The sequence below is a fragment of the Rhopilema esculentum genome, chromosome 8 (genome assembly GCF_057945365.1).
Source record: "Rhopilema esculentum isolate cy_ngs chromosome 8, ASM5794536v1, whole genome shotgun sequence".
Lineage (NCBI taxonomy): Eukaryota > Metazoa > Cnidaria > Scyphozoa > Rhizostomeae > Rhizostomatidae > Rhopilema > Rhopilema esculentum.
Window position 1 is genome coordinate 7494343 of NC_142822.1, and position 25169 is coordinate 7519511.

A 25169-nucleotide genomic window follows, 5' to 3' on the forward strand; every position below is an offset into this window, starting at 1 on the left:
GTACTCTTTTGCTCCAGGGGTGGCATTGCCACCCCATGTCACCCCTTGGCTACGGGCCTTTTAAGCCAACTTTCAATTTAATTTTGACAGTTTTGTAATGCTTTTTCAATTAAGAATTTGGTCGATGTTAATTTTTAAATATTTTGTCTTGTTAACCCTTTTGTTAACTTTATTATTGAGGACAAGAAAAATCATCGCTTTCCGTATTAAGCTGTCGCCTATGGCATTTAGTCATGTACTAGCTCCCCTACGAAGCCCGCTACGCGGGCTTGCCAGTGACCCTACGGTAGAGTACATAGATTAGTCTCGGAAAAGACAAGAATTTTCTTAAAACCCCCTGTGAATGATAGTAAAATTAGCCTCGGTAAAGACAAGAATTCTTTCGAAGCCCCCAATGAGTATGCAGATTAGCCTCGGAAAAGACAAGAGGTGTATCAAACTCGATTTGAAAAAAATTGGCTCCGCACAGGTCACGTGATAAAAAATTACTCGCACTCCTGTGACTATCGCTAGTCAGGGGGTCGCCTGAGATAGAGAAGGGGTAGAGGCTCCCCCCTTCCTAGCGATAGTCACAGGAGTGCGAGTAATTTTTTATCACGTGACCTGTGCGGAGCCAATTTTTTTCAAATCGAGTTTGATACACCTCTTGTCTTTTCCGAGGCTAATCTGCATACTCATTGGGGGCTTCGAAAGAATTCTTGTCTTTACCGAGGCTAATTTTACTATCATTCACAGGGGGTTTTAAGAAAATTCTTGTCTTTTCCGAGACTAATCTATGTACTCTACCGTAGGGTCACTGGCAAGCCCGCGTAGCGGGCTTCGTAGGGGAGCTAGTCTTCCGTTAATTGAAAGTTGCTTCAAAACATTTGCAGCCCAGGTCTATTCGTGTTCCTCGTTTAAATATTTTAATGTGTTACCCCCTAAGTCTCCTGTTTTAATTTTCCATAAAATTTCATGTTAAGACTTCCCAACCTTACTTATCTGTTTACTCCTCTGACAAATCAAATTAAAGTTGAATCTATCTTGAAAATCAGAATAAAAAAACAATGTCCTCCTACATTCTTTCAATTTAATAAGGAATGCAAGCAAAAAGTGTAATATCATACAGCAAGCAGGCAAGGATACTTTAAACGTGACAAAAGGCAAACATAATTAATCTAATCCATAGTCACGCCTACTGTGAGTAGCATATACTATTGGCAAGAGCAGGAAATAATTGCTCGAGGACAAAGTATTATTTACTTGCAGCAACAACCCAATTGAGATAAGAGCTATTTTCGTGTAGGAAGATAATGCTTTATTACCTTGATTGTAATTCAGTAAATCCTTTTAGAAAAGTAAACCCAAACTTAATTACTTGCTGGCTCCAGATACCCATACTTGCGAAATTCCTAATAGAATCAATCCAATAAGTAGTTCCTTGATTATTATGATTACCAATTAGCAATATCATAGCTTTCATCACCATCTGAACCCCTTTAAAATCGAGGTTAATAGCACTCTTGACTTTCAGAGGCTAATCTTACTATTCCATTCCGGGGTCCATAGGGTGCCCGCAGAGCGGGATTTACTGGGAGCTACTCTTCCGTTTATTAAAATGTACACACCAATTTGATACATAAACGGTTGCAATATCGAGGCAAGGCAGAAAAGTTCTTCAATATATTTTGTAAGCCACGATCTAGTTGGGGTCCTCGTTTAAATACTTTCACGGGTTACCCTCTTTAATTCTCCTGCTTATTCTAATTGCAATTTTCAAAGTTTCCATCTTCTTTTATCTCTCGGTGTATCGTGGTGGTCGTTTAAATATCTTGCAGGCTTATCTAAAAGCTTTGTTAATCATTCTGAATTCTACTTTAAACTTGACAGCAACATGCTTCTGCCAGTCCCACCAATTCCTTATGCTCGTTGGCACATTTTCATGGGTTACTCCTAGAGGTTCTCCTATTTAGTCAGAATCAAATTTTTAAGTTTTCTAATCATACACTCTTAGCCCTCGTCGACTTATGGGGCGTTTTTAAATATTTTCTAAAGTCATTCATAGAGCTGTAATGTTCATTTTAAAGCACTTCGTTCAATCTTTGTTCACTTGTGATGCTGTTTTTAGACATAATTGCGGGCCACCCTCAAAGCTCCCTGTTTATTCTGAATCAAACACCTCTTCTAAACCCCAAAGAGTTATAAAGTTATTACGCAGTTCTATACATTTGAGGTCCACATATCATATCTTCGTCACAATTAGCTTTTGAAACACTGCAGCAACAAAGCACTTAAGAAATGGAAAGATAGAAAACAGCCAAAGTTTCGTGCATCAGAAATGATTCTTACTCCAACAACAAATTAACAAAATACAATTTACGGACAACAGCTAATCTATATAACTTTAGTCCTTTTCTCCACAGTCAAGAATCACGTCTGGGTCATAATTATTGCTCGAAACGATCTTTGATCTAGATGAAGAACATCACAAATAATTAAGATGTTATTCCATGGTTAATGAAAGCACTTTTTAAGGAAATCCATAGTCATAATGCTTTGTAAAAATTTCAGAAAAAAAGGTTCGCCCCGAGGGTTTAGCCAGCCCTTTATGCGACCTGTTTTTAGTGAAATTTCATCAAACTAAGCATAAAATCATTTGAACTTGTTCTTGTGAAGCGAGCAATACAGCAAATCCATCTTCCTTGAAGGACAAAACTACGAAGAGGTAAAACATTAAGAGAAAGGCGTTCGTGGCGGGTCTAGTGACTCCTTTCAGCAACCGGTTTTTAGTGTAATTTCACCCAAATAAGCATAAAGTCATTTGAAATGGTTTCTAGAATAATTGTCACTCAAGAGGCAGGCAAATCCCATTTCATTCTCAGTGGGAAAATCTCACAAAAAGTGAAAATTTAATAGAAAAATACTCACTTGTTGAACCAAAAAGTCAGCGAATCCGATCGTTTATCTACAAAAAAGGAAGGCGGTTAGGAAAAGTTGCTGCAAAGGATTCCCGATAGGCATAAAAAGTTGGGGGCTGGCGGGATTACATAATTCGCATTACAACGGGTTTCCTATGAAAATCAAATTTTCTTGCATCAAGAATAAACAGCAGGCAAAATCTACCACAATTCTTCATACTTTGATTGCAATAAAGCCAATCCAGTTTCCTTTAAGCACAAAACCACGAGAAGAGGTAAAAAGTTTTCGTTCGCAGCGGGGGTCTAGCAGCCGGTTTTTAGTGTAATTTCGTCGAAATGAGCACAAAATCATTTGAAAAAAGTAATATCGAAAACACGTTAGAACAACAACGCTTACTTGTATTCGCATGCCATCGATTCTGATGCCAGTGAAGAAGGGGAACAGCCAGCAGCAATCGCAAAACCAAAAAACGGGCAGCAGTGTGCGTACCGTACGTAGCTACTAAAACGAAGAAAAGGAAGATTGTCAAAAGCACGAATCACATGGCTCTTGCAAACAAAATAAGAAACGGGGTTCAATCGTCGATCGATAAAAAATCATCAGTTGATAAAAAAAGCTAGCAAGACTCACCTGAGGTCTGTCGAGAGCACCCAGCACGATTGACTACTGGAGCTGTAGCTGTAGCACAAGACACCGACCGTCGACGACCGCTTCGAGTTCGAAAAGGAATGCCAACCAGCAGTGCACGTAGATTTATCATCCAATTCCAAATCACCTAAATTATCGGCACACAGTAGATTCTTTGTGGAAAGCGAAACGAATTTGAAAAGCCTCCGTTCAAATTGAAGGGTTGCTGTTGGAAGCAGTTTTGAAACCTTTTGTAGAGAGCAAGAGAAAAGAGAGAGAAAGAACCTTTAGAAAGTCGGGACAAAGACCGCGGAGAGCACTAATCGTGATCGAGAGGATTTCGAACGAATCCGGGAGAAAACCGTAAATATCTCAGGAACGGAAGCGAAAAGGAGAAAAAGGAGACCGTAGTATGGTGAACCAAAGATCGAGGATGAAGGGGGAAAAGGAATTTTGAAAATCGGCCGAGCGGTTTTGGCTGGAATCCCTCTTAATCGCCGGGCGGTGGGGACCTTTTGTTCGGGGTTAATTTGCATATACGAATTTTAGTTATGGTGATTCATCTTTGTTGATTAAACAATCCGTTAATGATTTTTTATATCAAGATTGATATCTCATCTAAGACAATTGATGATACAAGAGGTCGACCGATTACACTTTTGACAAGTCGTACGTTCATTTTATGCATTATATTTTATTTTCGTCAGTGGGAAACACGTTTGAAAATAACTTTTATTTGGAAGAATCCGATGGAAATTTCGGATAATCTTTACGGAATTGAAATTAAATATACAGTTCAGAAGCAGTTTTGATTTTGGTCATATATTGTTTGATTGATTATTTAGCACTGGTTAATATTTTTTCAGCTATGCTATGTTTAAAATTTGCAAAAAGGGCACAGAGAGGTTATAGAGGCCCCTAGGGTAAAACTCGAAAATCCAGATCGCCCCTGAGGTAAAATGGCCCCTGGGGTAAAACGCGAAAATTTGGCAATTACGCCCTAGTATTAGCTTAAAATTCCTTTTCAGAACGATTTCTTGGAGTAATTTCGACATGTTAAAAAGTTGTCAATTATCAAACGAACGCCCGACATTTCCAACGACATCGCTGATTGGGGAGGGGGGGGGTAGGCGAGCCCCCCAAAACCCCCCATAATTCCCACCACTGTTCCCTACGAATGGGAAGCTGTGTCCCCTTTGAGCATCTCTGTTATTATTACAGGGAAAGAAAAATCACCAAGATAAACTACCGAAATCCACCAAGGTCCTCTAAGCACCGGGGTGCAGCAGTCAAAAAAGGGGCGCTAGCTACTTTTCCAAATTGCATGCAAGTGTAAGAAAGTTTGATTGTTGGAAAATTAGTTTGATTTACCCTTTATTCTTTATCAAAGGAAGTCGTTAGTCCCCAATTCATGTATACTTTGTCATCACCATAACCATTCTCCTCACCACCCTCTTTGTAAAAAAGAAACAGATTCACATTTTAGGGTAGGAGGCTGGGAATTCTACCTTTTAAGGGGATGCTTATTTTTTATTGCTGCTGGGATTTCGCTTTGATTTCCCGACTGTCTGCCCCCTGCCTTGTGGTCCGTCTCTGTATTTACTAATGGCTTGCCTACAAATCAAGATTACCCCCCTGAAGTCAGTTATTGATTTTTGATTGAACGTAGGTAGACGCGTCTTTCTTGCGCACTACACTCGTGAAACTTATTTATGAAAATCTTATGTTTGAAGAAGAGTGAGTGCGTTCCCACGGGATACCGCGTTTTATCTGCGATCAATTCACATTGAATAACAAACGATCAACCAATTTACCAAATGATCCAGCAAACAAAATGGCGGATGAGCCGGAACCTCCTGAACACAGTGAGGATGGCGATATAGAAATTGATGTGGAATCAGTCGATCAAAAGTAAGCAGTAGCTTTGAAAAGTATTCTTAAGTTACATTCGACCGTATTAATATTTCCCCCTTCTAATCAGATGCAGTGGCATTTGCTGCTTTCTTGCGTGTAATCAGCCATTCGGCCTTACAACGTCGCTCGCGCCATTCAGGCGTTGTTTATCTGGGAATTTCATCCTTGCGGTCTTGCAAATTGACTCACAGTCAGTACGCTTAGACGACTTGTGGTCCAGGTAAGTATTTGCTCTTCAAACCAGAGCTCAGACCTGCCTTACTTTTGCTTTACAGTGCATGGAAAAATTCTTCTAGTTTGCGGGATAGAATCGATTGTTTTGCTAACGGCGGCCTAGCTAATTCATCGTTGTCATTCAATAGGTCGGCTCGTTTTGATCCTTGGAGTCGCATCCAGCCACCTGAAGGCATACTCGATTGCTTGGAGCAATAATCGCGCCCAAACGTATACCCCATTTCCCCCAAAATCCTTGATAGCATTGGATAGTAGAAAACAGTTATTGTCTGTTGACGGAGACCCCTCACAATCAGCATCAATCAATGCCGTTTGTGGTCGGGGCCTAGCTAAGTTGTGCCTGAAGTGGCTTCTTGATCACCAGCAACCCTAAAACAGCTGCAGTTTGGATTGCGAAATTTGTGAAAGCCAAGAAGTTAAAATAATGCACACACTATGGCAAATGCGAAACAAAGTTTTGTTGGTTGGACGTCTTGCGACAGTCAGCCTAATCATTTCCCCGCTGTAAACAAGACCTTATCATCATAGCTTTAAGTCTCTGTCTAGCGTCGTTCGAAATCTGAATCAAACATTAAATTATTAATCGCCAACGAATCTTCGTTTTTGTATATGCCTAAATAGCCATGTAATTTCTTAAACTTGGGAGACTTCTAAAGCGGATATTTTATCTGCCCTGAAGTAAAAGCCTTGTTGAACGCGAATAAACATTTAATGTTTGATTAAAATTGCACCACACTAGTTCTGTGATTGGCAGGTATGCATCTGCTATTTGCTTGGTTTTGAACAACTTAAATCATTTTGTCATCTAAAGTACAAGTCATAAGGACAGAAAAGGTTGTAGTCAGTTGAAGTTTTATTTCTCATCGTGCATAGATTGGTGTGTGTTGCTTTGTCTCTGATAGGCTTTGCTTCACCATCACATTCCTATGTAAAACCTTTATAGAAAGCAGTGAAACATAGCACTTTGCAAAATATATTTGCAATAACAAAATATTCTTGCTTGTGAAAACTCTTTAGCACTTTTACCTTTCCTTGTTTATTTAGCAAACATTTATAAAAAAGCTGCATTTTAATTAAAAATAATTTAGTTATTCAGTCCTCTGATAATATAAACATTACTTTTTTCCTACTATGTGAGTTTTAAGTTGTGTCAGGCTTAGAGGCTGTTGAAATTATTTCAAGCTTGTTAGAAAAAATGTATATATCAAATGTATATATATAGCATAGAGTTGGAGAAAATAAAACTACATGTTTTATCTCTACAAGCCTGTTTCATGAATAACTACTCTTCGGGAGATGAAGAGTGAGTTATTCACAAAACAGGCTTGTAGAGATAAAAAATGTAGTTTTATTTTCTCGAACTCTTTGCTATATTATGCTCTATGTGCAAATGTATTGAGCACTGTGCTACGGAACTATCAACAGACAAATTGTTTTATATGTAGTTGTTTTGAAGAAAATCAATCTACAGATTTCACCTCTACCAGCTGGTTTGTGATTAGATCACTCTTCAGGGAAGGTAGATAAACAGAAATGCTCCTCATGTAAATACAGATTTATGATACATAAGGTGGTACAGAAGGTATTACGTGACATGTGAGGCTATGCAAGTGGTGACATCCAGGTGTTACATAATATGTTATGTTTTATTTCAATGGTGGCAATGAAATAGGAATTGCATTGGTTTAGTGTCAGTCAATAATTTGGCAGATGATGAGGGTCTTAGCAAAAGTTTCTCCTTTTACTTAAATGACTTTGTTGCAAGTATGGGCCAGGAAATTTAATGGTCAATGTTGTTGTCTTTAAGGGTCCTAGGCAGCTTACATTGAGTGGAGATATGTTATTTTGTCAGCAGGGACATGTTTTGTTGACATTGGTGCTGTTTAGGGTGGTGTTGGTGTTGAGTGAGTTTGGAATATGTTTGTTGTGACTGTCGATGACTTGTTGCATGTTATTCATGCAGCTGTAGCTGATCTTGACTGTGTTATCAGTTATGAGTTTTAAATTCAAGCAAAAATGGAAGATTAGCATTTTTCTAGTTAATGCGGTTGAAGATTTTCCTGAGTTTGTGGTCTTGGTGGAAATGTATGTCTATAAGATTGAGGAATCTATGTTTCACGCTCTACATACAGATATCTTATACAATAATTATCCAAAATGCATCAAGCCAATCTTATTGCATAAATTTCATATGGCAAAGTGATCTGTTTCTTAGATATTACGATAAAATAGTTACTAACCAAGCTTCAACATCATTGCCAATCGTCAGAGCCATATAACCATTTATATTTATTCAGTAGGCCAAGGCTGACAGAGGGAAATTATTTCCACAAGGGTGCTGCCCAATTATAAAATTACTGCACCTTGTCAGAATTGAACTCCAGTTGCCAGTTTCCTATAAATATATATATATATATATATATATAATGATATAGCTGACACATTATTTGATATTATTTTAATGTATTAAGTAGGTTTTCCTTAGGTTTTTATTGTTTGAATTGTTCTATTGTAATTTAAGTTGATAACTAGGTTCCTCTGAAGTTATTGCTAATTTCTAAAGCACACTATAAAGCAAAGTGATATTTAGTACTGTTTATAGCATCCTTGTTAAAATATTATGCTTCTATCAGCCTTTTGCCTTTTAGAAAAAGATAACCGCTATTGACATAACAGTTTCAACATCCATTTTTGATAGTGTTGTTTACTAAATGTATGTATTACATTACCTGTTTCTAGTAAAAAAGAATTGTTAACTAGTAAACAGCATCCTTTCTCATCTATAAAGTACTGAAGAAAGATATAGATGATTCAAGTTATTTTAAAAATACTTATGTTGTACTCTGGTTCTGTATCCTTTATCTATAGTTGATACATCTTAAGTAATCTGCTAGATATTTGCCAATTATGCTTGCAGCTCACCATCCTTACCTTTAGCAGCTGTAAGACAAACTAAAAATCTGTTTACGTTGGTTGCCTTTCTTGAACTGTTTCTGCCAGCTTTCCCTTGTGCTGTATGAAATATCAGTTTGCCAAAACAAGTTTTTCAAATATGCAAACAGAATTGGAAGCATAATCTCTTCATAGGTTTTCATGAAATTTTCAGATATTGTAGTTAACCACAAAATGCTTATTTGTTTGGAACTGATGTGCCTTTGGTTTTGCTAATGATGTTAGTTTATGTTTATAGCATTCACATCTGGAGGTTTTTCCCAAGTGTCCATTAATAAAGCCTTTATCTGATTCAAAGAAAAAATAATTTTTACCTCCATAAGCTCTGTACTTATGCCTAATGAGGGTTGTCTTTAGCTGTATGCCTTTACAAATCACTGCTTTCTTTAGGATAGGTACAATATGTTTATGTTGGTACAATGAAATATTTACCATCAAGTTCCATTTTAAAAAGTAGAATGCTCAAAGGCTGTGATTCCATTAAAGTCATTCAAATGCTATCATACCTTTCCAAAAATTTTGAAACTTCAGTAAGTCTTGCAGATTGTAGAACATTTAGATTGTGCTTCCATGTTGATAGAAATACAAACAAATGTGCAATATCTTCAGTAAAAAATGGCATAAGTAGCAGTTTTTACCCTGTAAACAAAGCCTTAGTAAGCATAAGTGCAGTGAAATTGTTATGAGAGTCTGTCAGTGATAAATTAGATTTACTTCTAAATTAATATTGAAAGCTATGTGGAAATGCTGAAGGTCTGACATTAAAGCTTGGTCAATTGAAAATTTATTCACATTATTTTACTCTTTTGATGTAGGTTTCTCCTGTCAAACCATCTTCATTCCAAGGATTTATACCAAATTCTGTTTTTTTATCAGGCAAAACTGTAATGCCATAAGAAAAAATAAAGGCCAGTGGACGGACCAAGAAGTCAGAGTTTTTGAAAAAGGACTGGTATGTTCATATTATATATATTTTTGCTTATTTATCAATTTTTCTATCATGTATATATTTATCAAAAAGAAAAATGAAATAGATCAAGGAATTGATTAATTGTCTCAGTGCAAAAGACATATAGTCATCTCATCCCAACTGCTTGGAGTACTAATAAATACACCTATGTTCGAAAAGTTTTGCACCACCCACCACAAAATCGCAGCACTGCAGCCAATTTTTTTCATTTAACCAAAATTCAAATAGTCACAGCAAGTTAAATAGATGTCTTAAGATTACTGTTTAAGTTGAGAATAATGGAAGATTTATCAGATATAGTAATGAATAGTGATAAAATTGAAAAATATGTAAATAGGCTTGGTATTTTCTCATTTCCAAACCATGCCTGACTGCTGTGAAACCACGAAAAGAGAGCTGTGATGATAGGAGTACCTGTTCAATAATTGCAATTAAACATTTTTTTTTCTCAGCGCAAACTTGTAAGATTCTCGGAGATACTCACTTTCTGCTTGAGTGCCTAAAACTGTTAATTTCCTCGACTGTTATTAAGGAGTTTTTTAAAAGTCTTGGTGGCATGTTATTAAACTGCATTGGGCCTTAATTGGAAGACCATTTGAAGCATCTTGCAAAATATTTCAATTGATAAATCATGTTACTAGTCTTTACTTTCATGTTTTCCTGTCCATTGTGATATTGTTTTGGGAACAAATAATGCTGTAAGGTGCTGCTCAAAACAACATTTCATCTAGTTGTTGAAAAAAATGTCAAAATTTCTGCAATAAACAGTCACAAACAGAGACATGCAAGCATCTCAATAGCATCAAAAGAGTACTCATTAAAACGACCATAGAAGAGCCCTATTCGGCAAAACTTAAGGCCAGTAGATCATCTGTGATCTCAGAATTCTAAGTGTGGTCTTGGGAATGTTTTTTTTAAATCATCATGTGGCATATAAAATAACCTAAAGCAAGTTGTACAATAGTTTATCACAAAATTTGATCAGAACTAAATTAGGTCCTATTTCTGTATTTGAACAATTTTTTGATAATTGGCAGAGCCTGGTTGTCCTTCCATCTAGCAGTTTTGGAATCGATCTAGATATAAACGAAAAAGCTGCCATTGTGGAGACAGAAGAAGTTTGTTTGCTCTCTTGGGCTCCAGTGGTAATTTTTCTTTAGGCACGCAGCACTGATTGGTCAACTAAACCGGTCTTGTGCTTGCATTTTTCTGATTGGCCTATTTCGATCCACAACTGGGTATCTATTTTTCATCGTATTTTTTTGGACCCTTATTCAGACGTTTTATGCTCTGAGGAGTGTTAGATAAAAAAGTATTTAGCCAATATGTTCTCAAAGTCATTTTTTTTGTAAATATATTATAGCAAATAGGGTTACAATTTATAGGTTTGGTTACACTGCATAACAACAGAGTAATAAAAAATTTGGTTGTTTATTTTGCTTAAATGTTTAATTGATATCTGTCACAGACATCAATATAAAGTTTTAAAATCAGCAAAAAGTATAGAAGCTCTATGCACATGGTTTGCATAATTTTACATACTCATGTTTACTACAACCAACTAGAAAGGCCTTTTGCCAGTTGTCATCAATTCAATAAGAGAAATTGCCAGGCTTTAGAAATATTGAAATTTGGAAGCAACTTTTGCTGCTGAGGAAAAAAGCAAATTTTTGCAGAAATTACATGAAAATACCAAATTTGTGGATAAAGATATTTTCCTATAAAAGTTGTGGGATTTTTTTGAATGATCTTTACAATTACATTACAAGATTTGATTAAAGTCAATCAAAAGAAGCATGTTAAATATTTGCTCTGAGTTAAAGGGTGTTTTTTCCACTAAACTGAGTGTTGTGTACTTATCTATCCTACACCAAACTCCCACTGCAACCTGAATCTAGGTTCAGTTTTATATCAAGGTCAGTGAATTGTTTTTTTTCTTCATAAAATTCAAATTTATTGTTAAATTTATAAAGATAAAGGATGCTGAATAGCCCATTCTTTTTTTAAATGATAACAAAGCCATGATATAGTCTCCACTGTCACTTGTTTGGAATATAACAATCATTCAAGTTTGCAGTTTCAAACCCTTAGAAGACTCCACCATTCTTGTCTTATAGTAAAAGACTGCAGTCAACAATGTCAGAAAATATAGTTTGAATGAAGTCCAATAATTCTGTTTGTTTTTGTTTATCACTATATATTTAGTTCCATTTATCCAAACACATCCATAGACAATTGTCTGTGCTTAGTTGGAATCAGGGTTGGTGAGATTTTATAAATAAACTTGAATAATCTCCAAAAGAACGTCAGTTCTTAACAGAAGTTCAAATGAACAGGTGTACATTCAAGTTTTTATGTGTTATATTGTGTGCATCTTTTTCATAGATTTTAGGGGAATCTACACCTGAAATAGTGCAGTTTGAAATGGGCATTTGCAATGTTAATCAGTTATTAATCATCAGCATATAAAGTTAACCTTAGTTACAATTAATTTTCATGAATTAAGAATAGATGCATACTCCCTTATGATTTACCTCAAAGTGCTAAAAATACCTGTTGTTCCCTTTTAAGAGAACAATGAAAATGGCTTTGAAAAAAGCAAACATTTAGTAAACTAAAGCTTTTCATCTGACACTCTTCAGAGTTTAAAACGTCAGAACATAGACCGTAAACTCTACACTAGGAAATATATATACCCAGTTGTGGATCCAAATAGGCCAATTGGAAACACGAGCACATGACTGTTGAGGTTGACCAATCAGTGCGGCTTGCCTATTGAGAATGTTACCAATGGAGTCCTAAGGTGAAAACAAACTTTTGCCTACATAGTAGCGGTTTTTTCGTGCTATGTAGATAGATTCCAAAACTGCTAGGTGGAACGATGATCGGGCTTTACCAATAATCCAAAACATGTCGCCATTATAGTTGAACATAAGAACAATGAAAACATCATTCTTCAAAAATTAATGACTGTGTGAAGGGCTAACTCTCTTTGGCTACTCTTCAAGGCTGCAGTTTATATCTTTATATACCTATGATATGTTGTTAAATGTATTTTTTATATAAGATGGAAAATATGCAGGAAAGGCTGACCTCTGGATTCTGTGAATCTTGCAATGAGTTGTGAAGAAAAGAAATAGGCAGGAACAAAGCAAAGCAAAAACAACAATCTTACATGTTGAATAATAAATTTAAAATTAACATTTTGTCCCAGCATGCATGCAGGGCTTTATCAGAGCAGGGGTTGACAATTCAGTCCATGGAAGACTGCTTATTGTTACATAGGGTATCTGCTGGGCGACTAAATTTTCTTGGAAATGTCCACTCCTGTTGCCAGAGTTCCCTTTTGGGAGACCACAGATCATATGAAGGAGACCACAAAAAACGCCTTTGGTCTCTTACAGGGAGATAACTTTTTACTGCAATTTTCCACCCCTGTTGAGGAAATGTAACAGATGAGTAAATAGTTCTCAAATATGTGATGTGATTGTGAAGCTTGATTGGAAAAAAGCAGGTGAGATTTCTAGAGCTTAGAAGTCACCTCAACATTATACTCTAGCAGCACCACCCACATTCCCTTAGTACTCAATTCAGAGTCTTTCTATGCTGATTTATTCAAGTCTCTGTCAGTCACATTTCAAATTTATGAATGTACTCTCAAAACATATGTATATTTCTTTTTCAATTACCAAGTAGACAGTTAGGGCAAGCTAAACATTTTATTTGTATCATTTTATCTTTGTAGTTTGTTTTCTGTTACATTTTCTAATGTAAAAGCTTGTCGGTATAATTATGCAGCACACAAAGGAACCAAATATTGCTATGTTGATAAAACATTTATCAATTCATATCATAACAATAACTAATTGTTTGATCTTGATAAGCAACTCTGAGTAGCTCCTTAGAACTGCCCTGTTCTGTCACCAAAAGTATACTCCAGTTACAGATGCCTATTTTTTATCTTTATTTATTAAAGCTTTCATACTGGTATTCCTTACTTTTTGCTTTATAATTTTTGCTTTGCTGTTGATGTTTTTTTCTGTGCTTTTCTGACTACATAACAAGATATTTTATACGATTTCCCTCAATAATATTTAAATAAAAGTTTGATGACGAAGTTTTTTTACCAAGTTTAAGAGCACAGTTAGTTTCCAACAATGTTAGCTAATCACTCCCTAGCCGTAGGGGTAAAATTAGACCATGATTAGACATAGAAAAGCAGATTTTTTACAGATGTTATGGTAGTTTAAAGGCTAGGAGTATAAAAAATATGCCATTTACAATGTTTATGACAGAAAAGAAACTTCTTCGATTAATATACGCTACTATGGCTTGTTGAAAATAACCAATATCCTTCATAAAATATTGAAAGTTTGCACCTAGTACCAATTGTTTTTCTCTAAGCATCTTTCAAGAATAGGCATCTCTCCAGAGTGCCATAATGTTTAGTAAGAAACCCTGGTCAGGCTTTGCCATTATTTCACTATACTATAATGGTATCTAGACAAAAATTGTCTCAGACAGAATTGTTTCAGTTGGTTATAACAGGAGTGAAACTCGACGAATCTTCCTGCTATTATTGGTGTTTAGTTTCTTCAATGAAATGAATTAATATCAATTTGAAATGTTATTTCCACTGGTCAGAGATTGCTCATAGACTGCCTAATGTTTTTGCTTCATAAGCGTGAAATCCCATGATTGTTAGAAAATTAACATCATTTTTTGTCAACTGCTATAATGCTAATGACAGAAATATTGCTTTTACATGCATTTCCATTTGATTTTACTATGATAGTTTGATATTCTTTTCGATGCTATTGCTGCATTGAACCAACAACAAATATAAAAAGATAAAAAATCTTGATATCACTTGCTTACTTTGTTCATCAATCGCAGGAGTTGTTTGGTCACAAGTGGACGAAAATCGCTGATTTGTTGGAAACCAGGACAGCAGCCCAAGTAAAAAGCTTCTCAAAGAAGTTTTTAAAGCAAAAGGTGTTGAATTTATTTAAAATTTTGTACTTTAATAGCAATAACATTAAGAGCATTTGATCCACATTCTATGATGTGACTACAACTGTAATTGGTGTCCATTATTATTTGCTTACTAAAAAACCGTTCGAATTTCTTTCAATAAAATCTAAAAAATAATTACTTTTCATTTCGGATTGAAGTTCAGTTCTTTCCGAAAAAAAGAAAATTTGAATGGTCAGTAATAACAGCTTTTGTTTTTTGCAGGAGATAGAGGAATCAGAGTCTTTGATACTAATTTCTGCGTTGACCAGTTCAAAAGTTCATCTTAAAATGGACGAAACAAGTGAAGAGCTGAATGTTGATGACTCACTGTCGAGTGCTGAAGATGTTACCTATTCTACAGGTTAGGGATAGTCTTGTTTTTATTTGTTTGAAATCGGTCAAACTTTTTATTTTATTCATTTCAGCTGCCAAAATTATCACTGCATAGTGTCTCGTAGACTGCATGATGACCAGTGGCGTAGATAGGAGAATTCATGGGAAGGGCGAGAAATTTAGATTTTCCGACAAACATTTTATAAGAGCTTTTATTTTCTTCAAAAATTTGGACATGAAGTCAGGTGAGTCACGTGTCATAAATCATACTACTTGAAGATTTTTCTTGTCTTTTCCTCTGAAAGAAGCATTTTCAAGTACTGTATCTTATTGAAAGAGATTGCCAATCTGATTCAGAACAACAGCAGAAATCACCACATTCAGCTTTAAAATTTTTTCTCTCAAAATGTGACACATAGATAGAAACAGACAACCATGTTAAATGTACGTCAAGATCAGACGTTTTCCAACAAAACAGCAGTTCAGCATTACAGGGGGGGGGGTTCGCCCCCTCTGACTCCCCTTTATCTACGCCACTGATGACTTAAGGCACGTTGATATGCCGTGTAAAGATTCTGTAGGCATTTCTAGCTGTAAAAAGTGCCTTAAGTTATGAAGTAATTTTCATCCTGGGAAGTATAGATCATAATATTCAATTTCTGGGGGGGGGGGGGGGGGGTGGCGTGAGTAAATTCTAGTGTTTTTGGGGACTTCTTCGAATTTTGTTAATCAACATTCTTCTTCAGAGTTTCTTTCAACCTAACTGTTTTTGTTTAATGCCTTTGCGATTTGGCTTGGCATGTTAGGAATATGAGACAGCAAAGCACAGAATGACAATTCTAGCATGATAATAAATGAGATGCGTGGAATATTGTTTCTTTTGTAGTTGCCAGTCGTTTCACTTAAATGTTTAGGAATTCCACTGGAGCAAAACAATGTTCGTTGTTTTTAGACTCAAAATTGAAATTCAATTCACAAGTGTTTTGAATCAACCCCCTAGATTCAACAGTTACATGCACTCACGTTCTAACAACTTGATTGATTTAACATGCTCACATTTATTACCTATTGGCAGTAATTTAGGAACTTTTGCTGAAGTAATTTATTCCAAAAGACTGCCTGGAAAACTCACACTCACTCATCTTGATAATTTTGCACCAGAAAACCATTAACAAAAATTTAGCAATATTTCTCCTGTACATCTCAACAATCGCATGGTATTTCTCTGTGTGAAAAAATGGTTTGCAGGTGCAATAAGAGTGCGGATGTTGAATCTTTGTTTGAATCTGTATTTGCTTTTTTCTCGCTAATCATGTGAACATATATAATTATACTCAGTTTGCAAATATGTTGCGGATAAGGTGTGTACAAAGTCTGTTTTTGAAGAAAATACTTTGCGGCAGAGCTAGAAGTCTAAGCAGATGTTAGCAGAAGGCATTTGATGATTTGTGACAAAATTTTCATGAAGAGTATTTGAAGCGAGGTGTTATTTAAAATATCCTCTCCAAAGCAGCGCAATCATGTAATAATCATGAAGTCTTAGCTCAGCAATAATGAACTAAAAGTCAAAAGTTAACCGGTAACTTTTCTTTAATAGAAAAAATTTTCTCTTTATTCAAGTCTGTTTTTCTTTTTTTAATGGATTTGGCTCTACCAATGTAAAACGCTTCACAAGTTTCATCTAGCTTATAAAAGCATTTCCTTTTGGTACATCTAGTTCATATGACTGTCTTATTTAAGGCTGAGTTTCTCTGAAGAATGCCACATGTGATACTTTTCGCACGTTTATGTAATTTGAGGCTACTATATAAGGATAGGATTCAGCATATACGAAAAGTACCATTAAGAAAACGCTACTTGTTGTGTACGAAGAATCAGTACACTATATTTATATAGTTAGAGTTAAGAGCTATATAATACAAGAAGGCAACCAAACGCACCATTCTTAGTCTCATGTTATTTTCGATCAGCACATGGATATAAATTGAATTCTGGCTTTTAAACATTACCCGACGATTTGCCATCAAGTTAATATCAGATAAAGTATTTAGATAAGAGCCCCGACTAGATTTACCGAGGCCCAGCATGGGACAGCGAATTTATTCTTTTGCATGCAAATTTTAACCGATGATATGCTAGAGTTGGCAGCGATTTGTTTTTTTGAAAGAATACAGTATTTTAAAATTCCCTTAGAAATAACGAAAGCGTACCCGCTTGAATTAGTAATGTGATGATATGCGGCAAATAATGTAAATTTTCAACCGAGTAAAGATCGTTTTAGGTCTACTCTGGCATAATTAGCAAAATCTTCTAGTTCTTTGCAGAGATCCAATGTGTGATGTATGATAACGAAGGTCTTTTGCAAACATCATAACCTACAATAAATATTGCTTCAGTACTCTATTGATGAATTTTGAAACTCAATTTAATTACGAACGAGTATTTGAATGGTGATCAAAACACAGCTTTTATTAGAAACCTTGCTCAGATGTTTACGTTTGTGATAAACCTTTGTTTAATTTTTCATGCAATTGTAAACAGTGCAAAAATCCAGAAAAATTCAGTTGCGGCCAAGTAATTTTCAGATGGTGCCACATTAGTGGGCTGTATTCGTATATCAATTCCGTCCAGTTCGTCAACAACCCACCTGCTTATAAAAATATTTACTGAGTTTTAGCATAACGCTCCGGCTCTGTGTAAATTTGATCAAACCTTTTCAATAAAAAACAGATCTGTTGTTTTCCAGGGTCAACTTGAATTGTACCTTATTTTGAACGAAACAAAATATCATCAATAGACACTCCTACTTTGACTGAATTTTGTTGATTCTGATCTGATCAATTATCGCTCAGTTCAAAAACATGGTTTTTAGCACTTTCATGCAATATATTGCGCAACAATTCGCTTTTGATTTCATTATTCCTCTTTGGTAGAAAGAAACTTCGCAAAAATGTCTGGATATTTGTTTAGATTGTCTTATTCTTCAAATGTTCTTATTTATATTCCTCGTCTACTTTCTTCATAAGTTTTCCATAAAACACCCATTTCTACACACTTCGTTCAGAGCTCCAGGGCGTATGTTTTACGTTGTTGATATCACAGAAACAAATTGTGCAGCACACGGCCCCAACACTCTGGTTCTAAAGCAATTCAAAGAACGCCACCAATCGCCAATCTACAATCCTAACATTTCTTTTGAAAACATTGTGTTGTGTCCTCTGCAGCTGCACTGGTTCAGATTTTTGTAACTGAATAAGAGAAGATTCTTTGATCATCTCATTGATCGTCTTCAGTCTCTATGTCAACTGTATTTCTTACTTGAAACTAATGTTCCGTTTGCGTTGGCTTGCGTTTAATTTGCACTCTTAAGATCTACCAGATGACGAGTTCAGCGCTTAATAAACCAAAAGACATAGAATCTAACAGGAATTATCTGTTTGAGACGTGAGAAGCAAACTCTAGAAAACTCGAATGTTGAATCACAATGTCGAAGGAAGTTGGAAACTGGTATAAAAAAGGCGTAAAGCCCTCAGAAAATTAGTAAGGTTTATGAATGAGTCGCAATGTTAACAATTGTTATCTTGCTGAATAATATGCTATTGATCATTTTTATGCGTAAGCTTCAAGGCTCGTGCGATTGATTGAGGAGTCACTGGCAAAAAATTGTCTGTTGTGGGGTTTGAAATCTTGCGACCCTCGCTGTTTGAGCGAGACAAGTGACAGCGTCATTTTGTGTTTCCTTAGATTGTTAAGATGCACATAACATCATTTTCAATTGTCTATTTTCATATTCATGCTATTGCTTTTTCTGCTGGCATACACTAGATGTGCCCTTTGTAACTGGCAGCTCATGTCTTGCAGCGAATCTGTAGTTTCTGTAAGATTTAAATGGATTTTTCATTATTTAATTAATTTACTCTTAAGTGACGTTTCGAGATATCTTTATGCCCAACCTTTCCAGGTTTAAAAGTCTTCCAATGCCACATCCTGCTTTTACAGAATTTCAAACGAGCTTAATGAATCCTGACTGAAGCCTTAAACAGGGGTTACGCCCTTTTGTAGTGGATGTTATAGTGTTTTTGTATTTTCATTGTAGACTGGTTAGGTATGACTTGATTTCCATTGAATGAATATAGTGCCTTTGTTCGCAAAATTATGCATCTTGTCAATAACTTTTTTATTTTGTTGATGTTGATTCTATCAGTGGGATCAGGTTGCTTGAAGGTACAGTCGTTTGTGTTCATAGTACCATCCCACCAGTCGACAATGTTTGATATCCCGTTTAATTCTTGTTCAATATATTGTTGGAGTTAATGTTAATGTCGAATGGAGGAACGAAATACAAACAGGTTTAACTAAATGAAAGGCGTTTCCATTTGCAAGGTAACTTTTAATGGGCTGTAGTATCCTGTGTTAAGCTGGAATTAGCCTTCCCAACACGTGATGCGAGAATAGTGTTTCAGTATTAAATGAGTTGAGATCATCGGTGGAAATTGGCTTTGCCATTAAGAATGCTCCTGTTTGTACAGCTGCCTTAACCATGCGTGCAGTTATCAATCTTTGCTATGTAAATGAATTTGGCTTTGCTAACGACTTTAAAAGTTGTAAATAGCAGAGAAACGGTGAACTCGAAGTGCAAAGAAGCAATATCTGCATTGTTGAACAGTTCACGAAGCGAAGAGGTTGTATCATCATCTTCTGGCCGTGTCATCATCTTCTATTTCGTTCGTTGCTATTCTGCTGGTGTCAATTTGACTATGTTAACAGATGCTCGCTCTTAATGCTTGAAATAGAAAAAACTGGCTGTTGCAAGACAGAACGCAGGGAGACATCTAAAGCCCAGAACGTTATTTTGAGATTACCTCGTCGATATATCGTATTCACCAGAGTTGAAGAAGCAACACTTTTGATTGCCAGAAATTACTTGCTTCGTCAGTGTAGAAATTTTTTGGGACTTGAGGATTTTCTAGCTGCTCACAAGCTGCACATTTTCATTCTGGATACAAGACTAGTTTTCATTGTTAAGTACCCGGCATTACTTCCTTGTCAGACGAGTTAACTTTTGTCCAAAGGCTTTTTAGCGGCTAGCAAGCCGACAGTTTTCAGCATGGATATCCCATACCTGTTGCTCTCACGCTGGTATTTCTCACCCTCGAGTTGACTTTTTAAAATTTGATCGTTTTTAAATCAGCCCTACTGTTGGTCGTTCTCAGAATGCCCGTTGATTGCCGGGTTTGTCGTAGCTACTATTAATGGTTACTTGTTTTCGTTAACGTTTCCCTTTGCAGTCGCCCGTCAATATTATAGAGTATAGATTCGTTACTTGTTTGATGGTTTTTAAACAATACGAATCCCATCGATTTTTCTTAATCTTCCCGCAAGCCAACGAGAATCGTGAGAAGGACCTGAAATGTAAATGACCTTCTTTAATATTCATACTGGAGCAGGTGTCTTTGGACTGTAGAGGTTATCGTGCCATTTCGTATTTTTGGCAATGAGAACAGGATTTGTTCAGTGTTTATCTGTGTATTGCCCTCACAAGGACACGTTGCTTGAAAGGCGTATTTCTTCAAACATCCTATCTAGAAGATCTGATTTACATACGAAAAATTGACTCTCCTAGCATAGTTGGACGCAATTGGATGTTTCTAAGGCATGATGAATGATGACAGTTAATCACTTGACTTTTTTCTGCTGGGTTCGAATCAGAGTAAGGACCTGGATTAGTGAATGAACTGGTTCTATCCATGCAAGGTTTTTCGTGCCAGGTCACTTATCTTCGTAGTGAAAATCAACCGCTTCTACTCAGTGCGGCTCTGCGTCAACGGCTCTGCGTCAACTGCTCTGCGTCAACTGCTCTGCGACAACGGCTCTGTGTCAACAGCTTTGCTGTCAGTTGAAATCGGTTGACGACTTTACCTGAAATCATTTGGATTTTTCAGCGGAAGAGAGATCATATATTTCAGATGTTACCGTCAACGTTGCGGAGATCCTTATTGCATAAACCGTAAGGAAGAAAGTGATTTTGTTGTAGAGGCCCCTATAAAGAACTTCAAAATGCATCATCAATGTGATCATGATTGGCCGCCGGAAGCCGTTGGGTACTTTACAGCGACTGCCTCGTTGATATTTTGCTTCTTTGCATTCATAGGAAATGGTTTAGTTGGCGTGCTTGTTCTGATAGACCCAATGAAGACGCTGCGCACGCCGGTTAATTACTTCATACTGAACCTGGCATTCAGCGACATGGTAGTTGGTTGTGTTACGCTGCCGATGAGCATGTATTTCCATTGTGTTGAAGCAAGGCATCTTAAAAGCGCGAGCAACAGTGTCTTCTTGCATTTAGCGTTTTTCATTTCAACTACAGCCTGCTGTTTAAGTCATATTGCCTTGAGTGTTGATCGATACATAGCGGTTCGTGTACCCATGACGTATCGGCATAACATCAGCCTTACGCGCTCTTATTTTGTTTCCATTACAATATGGATCGTATCCGGACTTGTTCCTTTGATGTACTTTAAACTAGGGTATGTCACCTATTTGATCGTGTTTGCCAACGGAGCCTTGTTGCTTACCTTGATTGTCCTCACCGCTATTTATGTTGCCGTGCAAAGGTCGCTGTATGTGCACGAAAAGGAATTGATAGCCGATCGTGGCAGCGCACCTTCCGAACGCAGAGTCTCGGTGTCGTTGGAACTACGCCAGAAGCGTGTAACGAGAGTTTTTTTAACTGTCATCATGGTTTTCGTGGTATGTACCACACCAGCAGTTGTATTTATATACTTGATTTACTTTTGTGCATCATGTCCTTGTTTGTCAGTACATGTACTTAGGGACCTGCAGCTTTTATTCGTACTCTCCACCTCAGCAATGAATCCATTCATCTGCACACTTCGACTGCCAACGTTCCGCATGTCGCTTTGTAAGCTTGCATCCCGTGTTTCTCATTTCTGGAGATTTCTCACCGGTCGTAGGCAAGGTACGGACTCTCCAGATACGAGCGATGGCGAATTGGCGCCGCCACAGTACGCGAGGGCACGACAAAATGGAATGACCTGTGCGGTAATTTACACAGGCGACACGAGACTGAGCGTGCTACGTGAGAAGAGGCCATCCTCAAATTCCACATCGGTCCTGGAACTTCATGTCTTGTAAATTTGGGTTAAAATCTTTGTATAACATTTCATGTAAAGTTTCATATCTGTAAAATCATCTGAAGTGGGTTTAAACACTTGTTTGTGTTTCTAACTGATTTACACAAACAGCTAACAAAATTAAAAAATTGAATAAAAGAGTTAAAGTACAGTTTTACCTTATTTAACTGACTTTCTTTGTAAGAAGACAGAGTGCTCTGTAAGAGCTTGATTTTGCTTTGAATGACTACTAATCTTTTAATTTTTACTTATTTGTAAATAGTTTACAAGTGGGATAGTTGCTCCCCATTCACCCGAATTGTTGACGAGTCTCGAGAAAGAAGATTAAGTTTGATTTACAATTTCTATAGAGATCGCGGAGATCGCCAGTGCACGGTTGATAGTCCTATTTATTTCTTTGCTTGCATTTTTTACAGAATATCTATTGTAGGAGATATAAGATGAAATTGAAGATAAATTTGTCCTTTTCTATTTCCTTTTCAAATTATATTACCTCGATGCCTTCGTCCAAAATATTGTGCAAAGACATCTGAAAGCTAAACTCAGCAGTTGATAAACCCGTCCTAACACGGAGCTATTTGCTTCTTAATCACTCGCTCTGTTTTTTGTATTAGAGTTGCAATCCACTAGAAGTGTGTTATATGTAAACCAAAACCCTTATCCAACCAACATTAGATTTATCATTTTTTGAACCTTTCGTTTATCATTTGTCAGTTTCCTACACTGTTAAAAATTCACATTCCAACTTATCAATAATTTGCTAAACATGTCAAATAAACAGTTAAATTTCTTGATGATAGGCACAGCCTGCGCTTATGTCGGCTGTACATCGAGCAACTCAAACATGGATGCTTCTAGTTGAACCCAAGTGTCGACGACTTCAGGGGCGTCGTGGCCGGGGGGGGGGGGGGCAGGGGGACCTCTGCTCTCGAAATTTGATGGATTTTTGGAAAAATCACTATTTTGCCGGAAAATTCTCAAACTTGAGCTGTGGGTGATTCTCAAACTCTTACCAACATAAATTACTTGGACTAAAGTACTTGCCGTAAATTCGAGAGGCAATTCACTTTTGTAAAGAACATACTAGATTTCCACAAAACAAAATAATTTCTCGGGATTTACAGATTCCTACCATAGAGTGATTTGCTGTTCGATTTTGTCAGTTAAAATCCGAAACTTCAAGAGCCAAAATTTGGTTATCCGAAACTTCAAGAGCCAAAGTATGAATAAACAGAGACAAGACAAAAGTGCATTTTAAGTTTCTTCCCAGCTAAGGCAAAAGTTATGAGTTTTTCTGCCTCACCCCCTTTACACTTACATGAAATGCTTCTATTTCAAATAAATCAAAGAAATTTTGTCGGAAAGTTTTTCTTTCTGGCCCCCTCTAGAATTAATTTGCCACGACGCCCCTGTGGGATTTTGTTAGAAACGCCAATATACATCATTGCCACTAGATGCTATTTTTGTCGTTATGTAACATGGAATCAGTTTTGAACAGATTTGCTTTCAAGGCTTTATTAACATCAGACTTTCTTTTAATCCGGATATAAGTTCAAAACTCGAAAATATTCTCATCTGTTCACAGTTCTCGCCTACTCTTTCTTTTTTAGACGAAGATATTTATGCCGTGTACAGCTGTTGCAACTATTATTGTGAAATATATCTTTTATCAAGTTTTGAACTTTCATGTCTTGAATTTTTAATGGAAATTAATTGAGCTAACATTACTGACTAAACTCTCTTAAAAAATCCACTGAAAACCTCGATCAAAGTCGTTGGGTATAGCTAGGATACGTTGCGCTGGAATAGCATGGAACACGACAGTGCAACTAGAATTTTCTCCTGTCTGTTTGATGTCATGCGTTTAAAGGCTTTTTTATTTTGAGTTCAACCAGCTTGTTTTGCAAGCGCGTTATTTATACACTTTTCTAAATAGGTTCACATATACCTTTGCATTTCCTCGCATATACCATTGCATACCCTCGCGGGTCTCCCGAGGATATAATGTTGGTCTTTTCTTGGGTATTATTGAGTTTATTGATAAGGATTTCAAGAAAAATGTGTTCATATACATATCGTTAAATTCATCGAACGCTTGTCATTGCAAAAAATAAAAGCTATAAGAATGTTAGAAGATTTCTGTGATGTACAAGAAAATATAACGAAAATTACTGTTATGCCTATCTGTGCTTAAGTGTTCGATGCCTTGGCAGAACTGTGCACGCTTAGGTACGTATAGAACAGAAAGGCGTTAAGTTGCAACTCCGACTTTCACGTTTAATGCGATCATCAGGCAACATAAGAAAGGTTATATAATTATAAATGATAATTGTGATATGGCCATCTTTTTGCTGTAGCTCTTCAATCTAACTGCGCAAAAATCCACGATTAATTTTCTTGAACAACCCTTGCGGATAGGAACCAGTATAATACAGCACGGTGTAACCGTCTATTTTACGTTCGTGTGTATTTTTCTGTTCTAATGAAGAAAATTATAAGTTTATCCATTTCTTTGATATGACTCAGCAGTTTTTCTTTTTCGTTTTTGCAATGGCTTTTCTTTTCAATTAGTGGCTTTTGTCAGTACATAACTGTAGAGAGAAAATTCTTTCCCCACTTTAGCTTTCAAAACTCTGAAATGAGATTCGAGCAGGAAAAGCAGGAACGCCGGGTGCCCTAGATTGGTTACTATATTCTCCTCTAAAGTTCATAGATTTGTCTATTATCAGCATCAGACTGTTAGCTTTTGAGCAAAAACCTTTTTTCAAAACCAGGCAAGATTGAAAATAAAAGTTTTTCTGACATGTTTTTATGCGAAGATTGGCAAAAGGCATATTTTATAGGGCTAGCCAGATAGCTTGGTCTAGTCAAATCATTCCACGCAAAAACAAAATTATCTCTCCGAATATCTTCCATTGTGAAGAATTCTCCCCAAAGTCCAGAAAACTTCTTAACCTTCCTCCGGTTGAAATTTTTCCCTGTCAAAACCTTCCTCTAATTTTTCAGGCAATCAGCGTGGATAGGAGTAGCTAAGGAGTAGCTAGGGCATGGCTAGAAAGTGGCAGAAGTTA

At 36.5% G+C, this 25169-nt stretch overlaps 3 protein-coding genes across 4 annotated transcripts in view; 2 read left to right on the forward strand and 1 right to left on the reverse strand.

Annotated features, from left to right (window-relative positions):
* Positions 1-2302: 2302 nt before the first annotated feature.
* On the reverse strand, positions 2303-4083 carry LOC135692505 (uncharacterized). Of its 2 annotated transcripts, none has more exons than XM_089109731.1 (4): positions 3529-4083; positions 3295-3396; positions 2908-2944; positions 2303-2450 (listed from the first exon to the last, which is right to left on the reverse strand). In XM_089109731.1, the coding sequence occupies exons 1-4, from the start codon at positions 3656-3658 to the stop codon at positions 2384-2386; spliced, it is 336 nt and encodes a 111-aa protein (XP_088965857.1). In that variant the 5' UTR covers positions 3659-4083; the 3' UTR covers positions 2303-2383. The 2 variants fall into 2 exon arrangements, with proteins under 2 accessions (XP_088965857.1, XP_088965856.1); XM_089109730.1 differs by having other exon boundaries at positions 3295-3399.
* Positions 4084-5280: 1197 nt separating this feature from the next.
* LOC135694378 (uncharacterized) overlaps positions 5281-25169 on the forward strand; it is a 34872-nt gene continuing 14983 nt past the window's right edge. The window contains exons 1-4 of the mRNA XM_065213084.2: positions 5281-5436; positions 9502-9577; positions 14492-14590; positions 14834-14972. Coding sequence (XP_065069156.2) covers positions 5360-5436; positions 9502-9577; positions 14492-14590; positions 14834-14972 — 391 coding nt within the window. The 5' untranslated portion in view covers positions 5281-5359. The remainder of the gene's footprint in view (positions 5437-9501; positions 9578-14491; positions 14591-14833; positions 14973-25169) is intronic.
* LOC135694775 (adenosine receptor A3) lies at positions 15612-23825 on the forward strand. Its single transcript, XM_089109835.1, has one exon. It carries the CDS (start codon positions 21002-21004, stop codon positions 22097-22099), a length of 1098 nt encoding a protein of 365 aa, XP_088965961.1. The 5' UTR covers positions 15612-21001; the 3' UTR covers positions 22100-23825.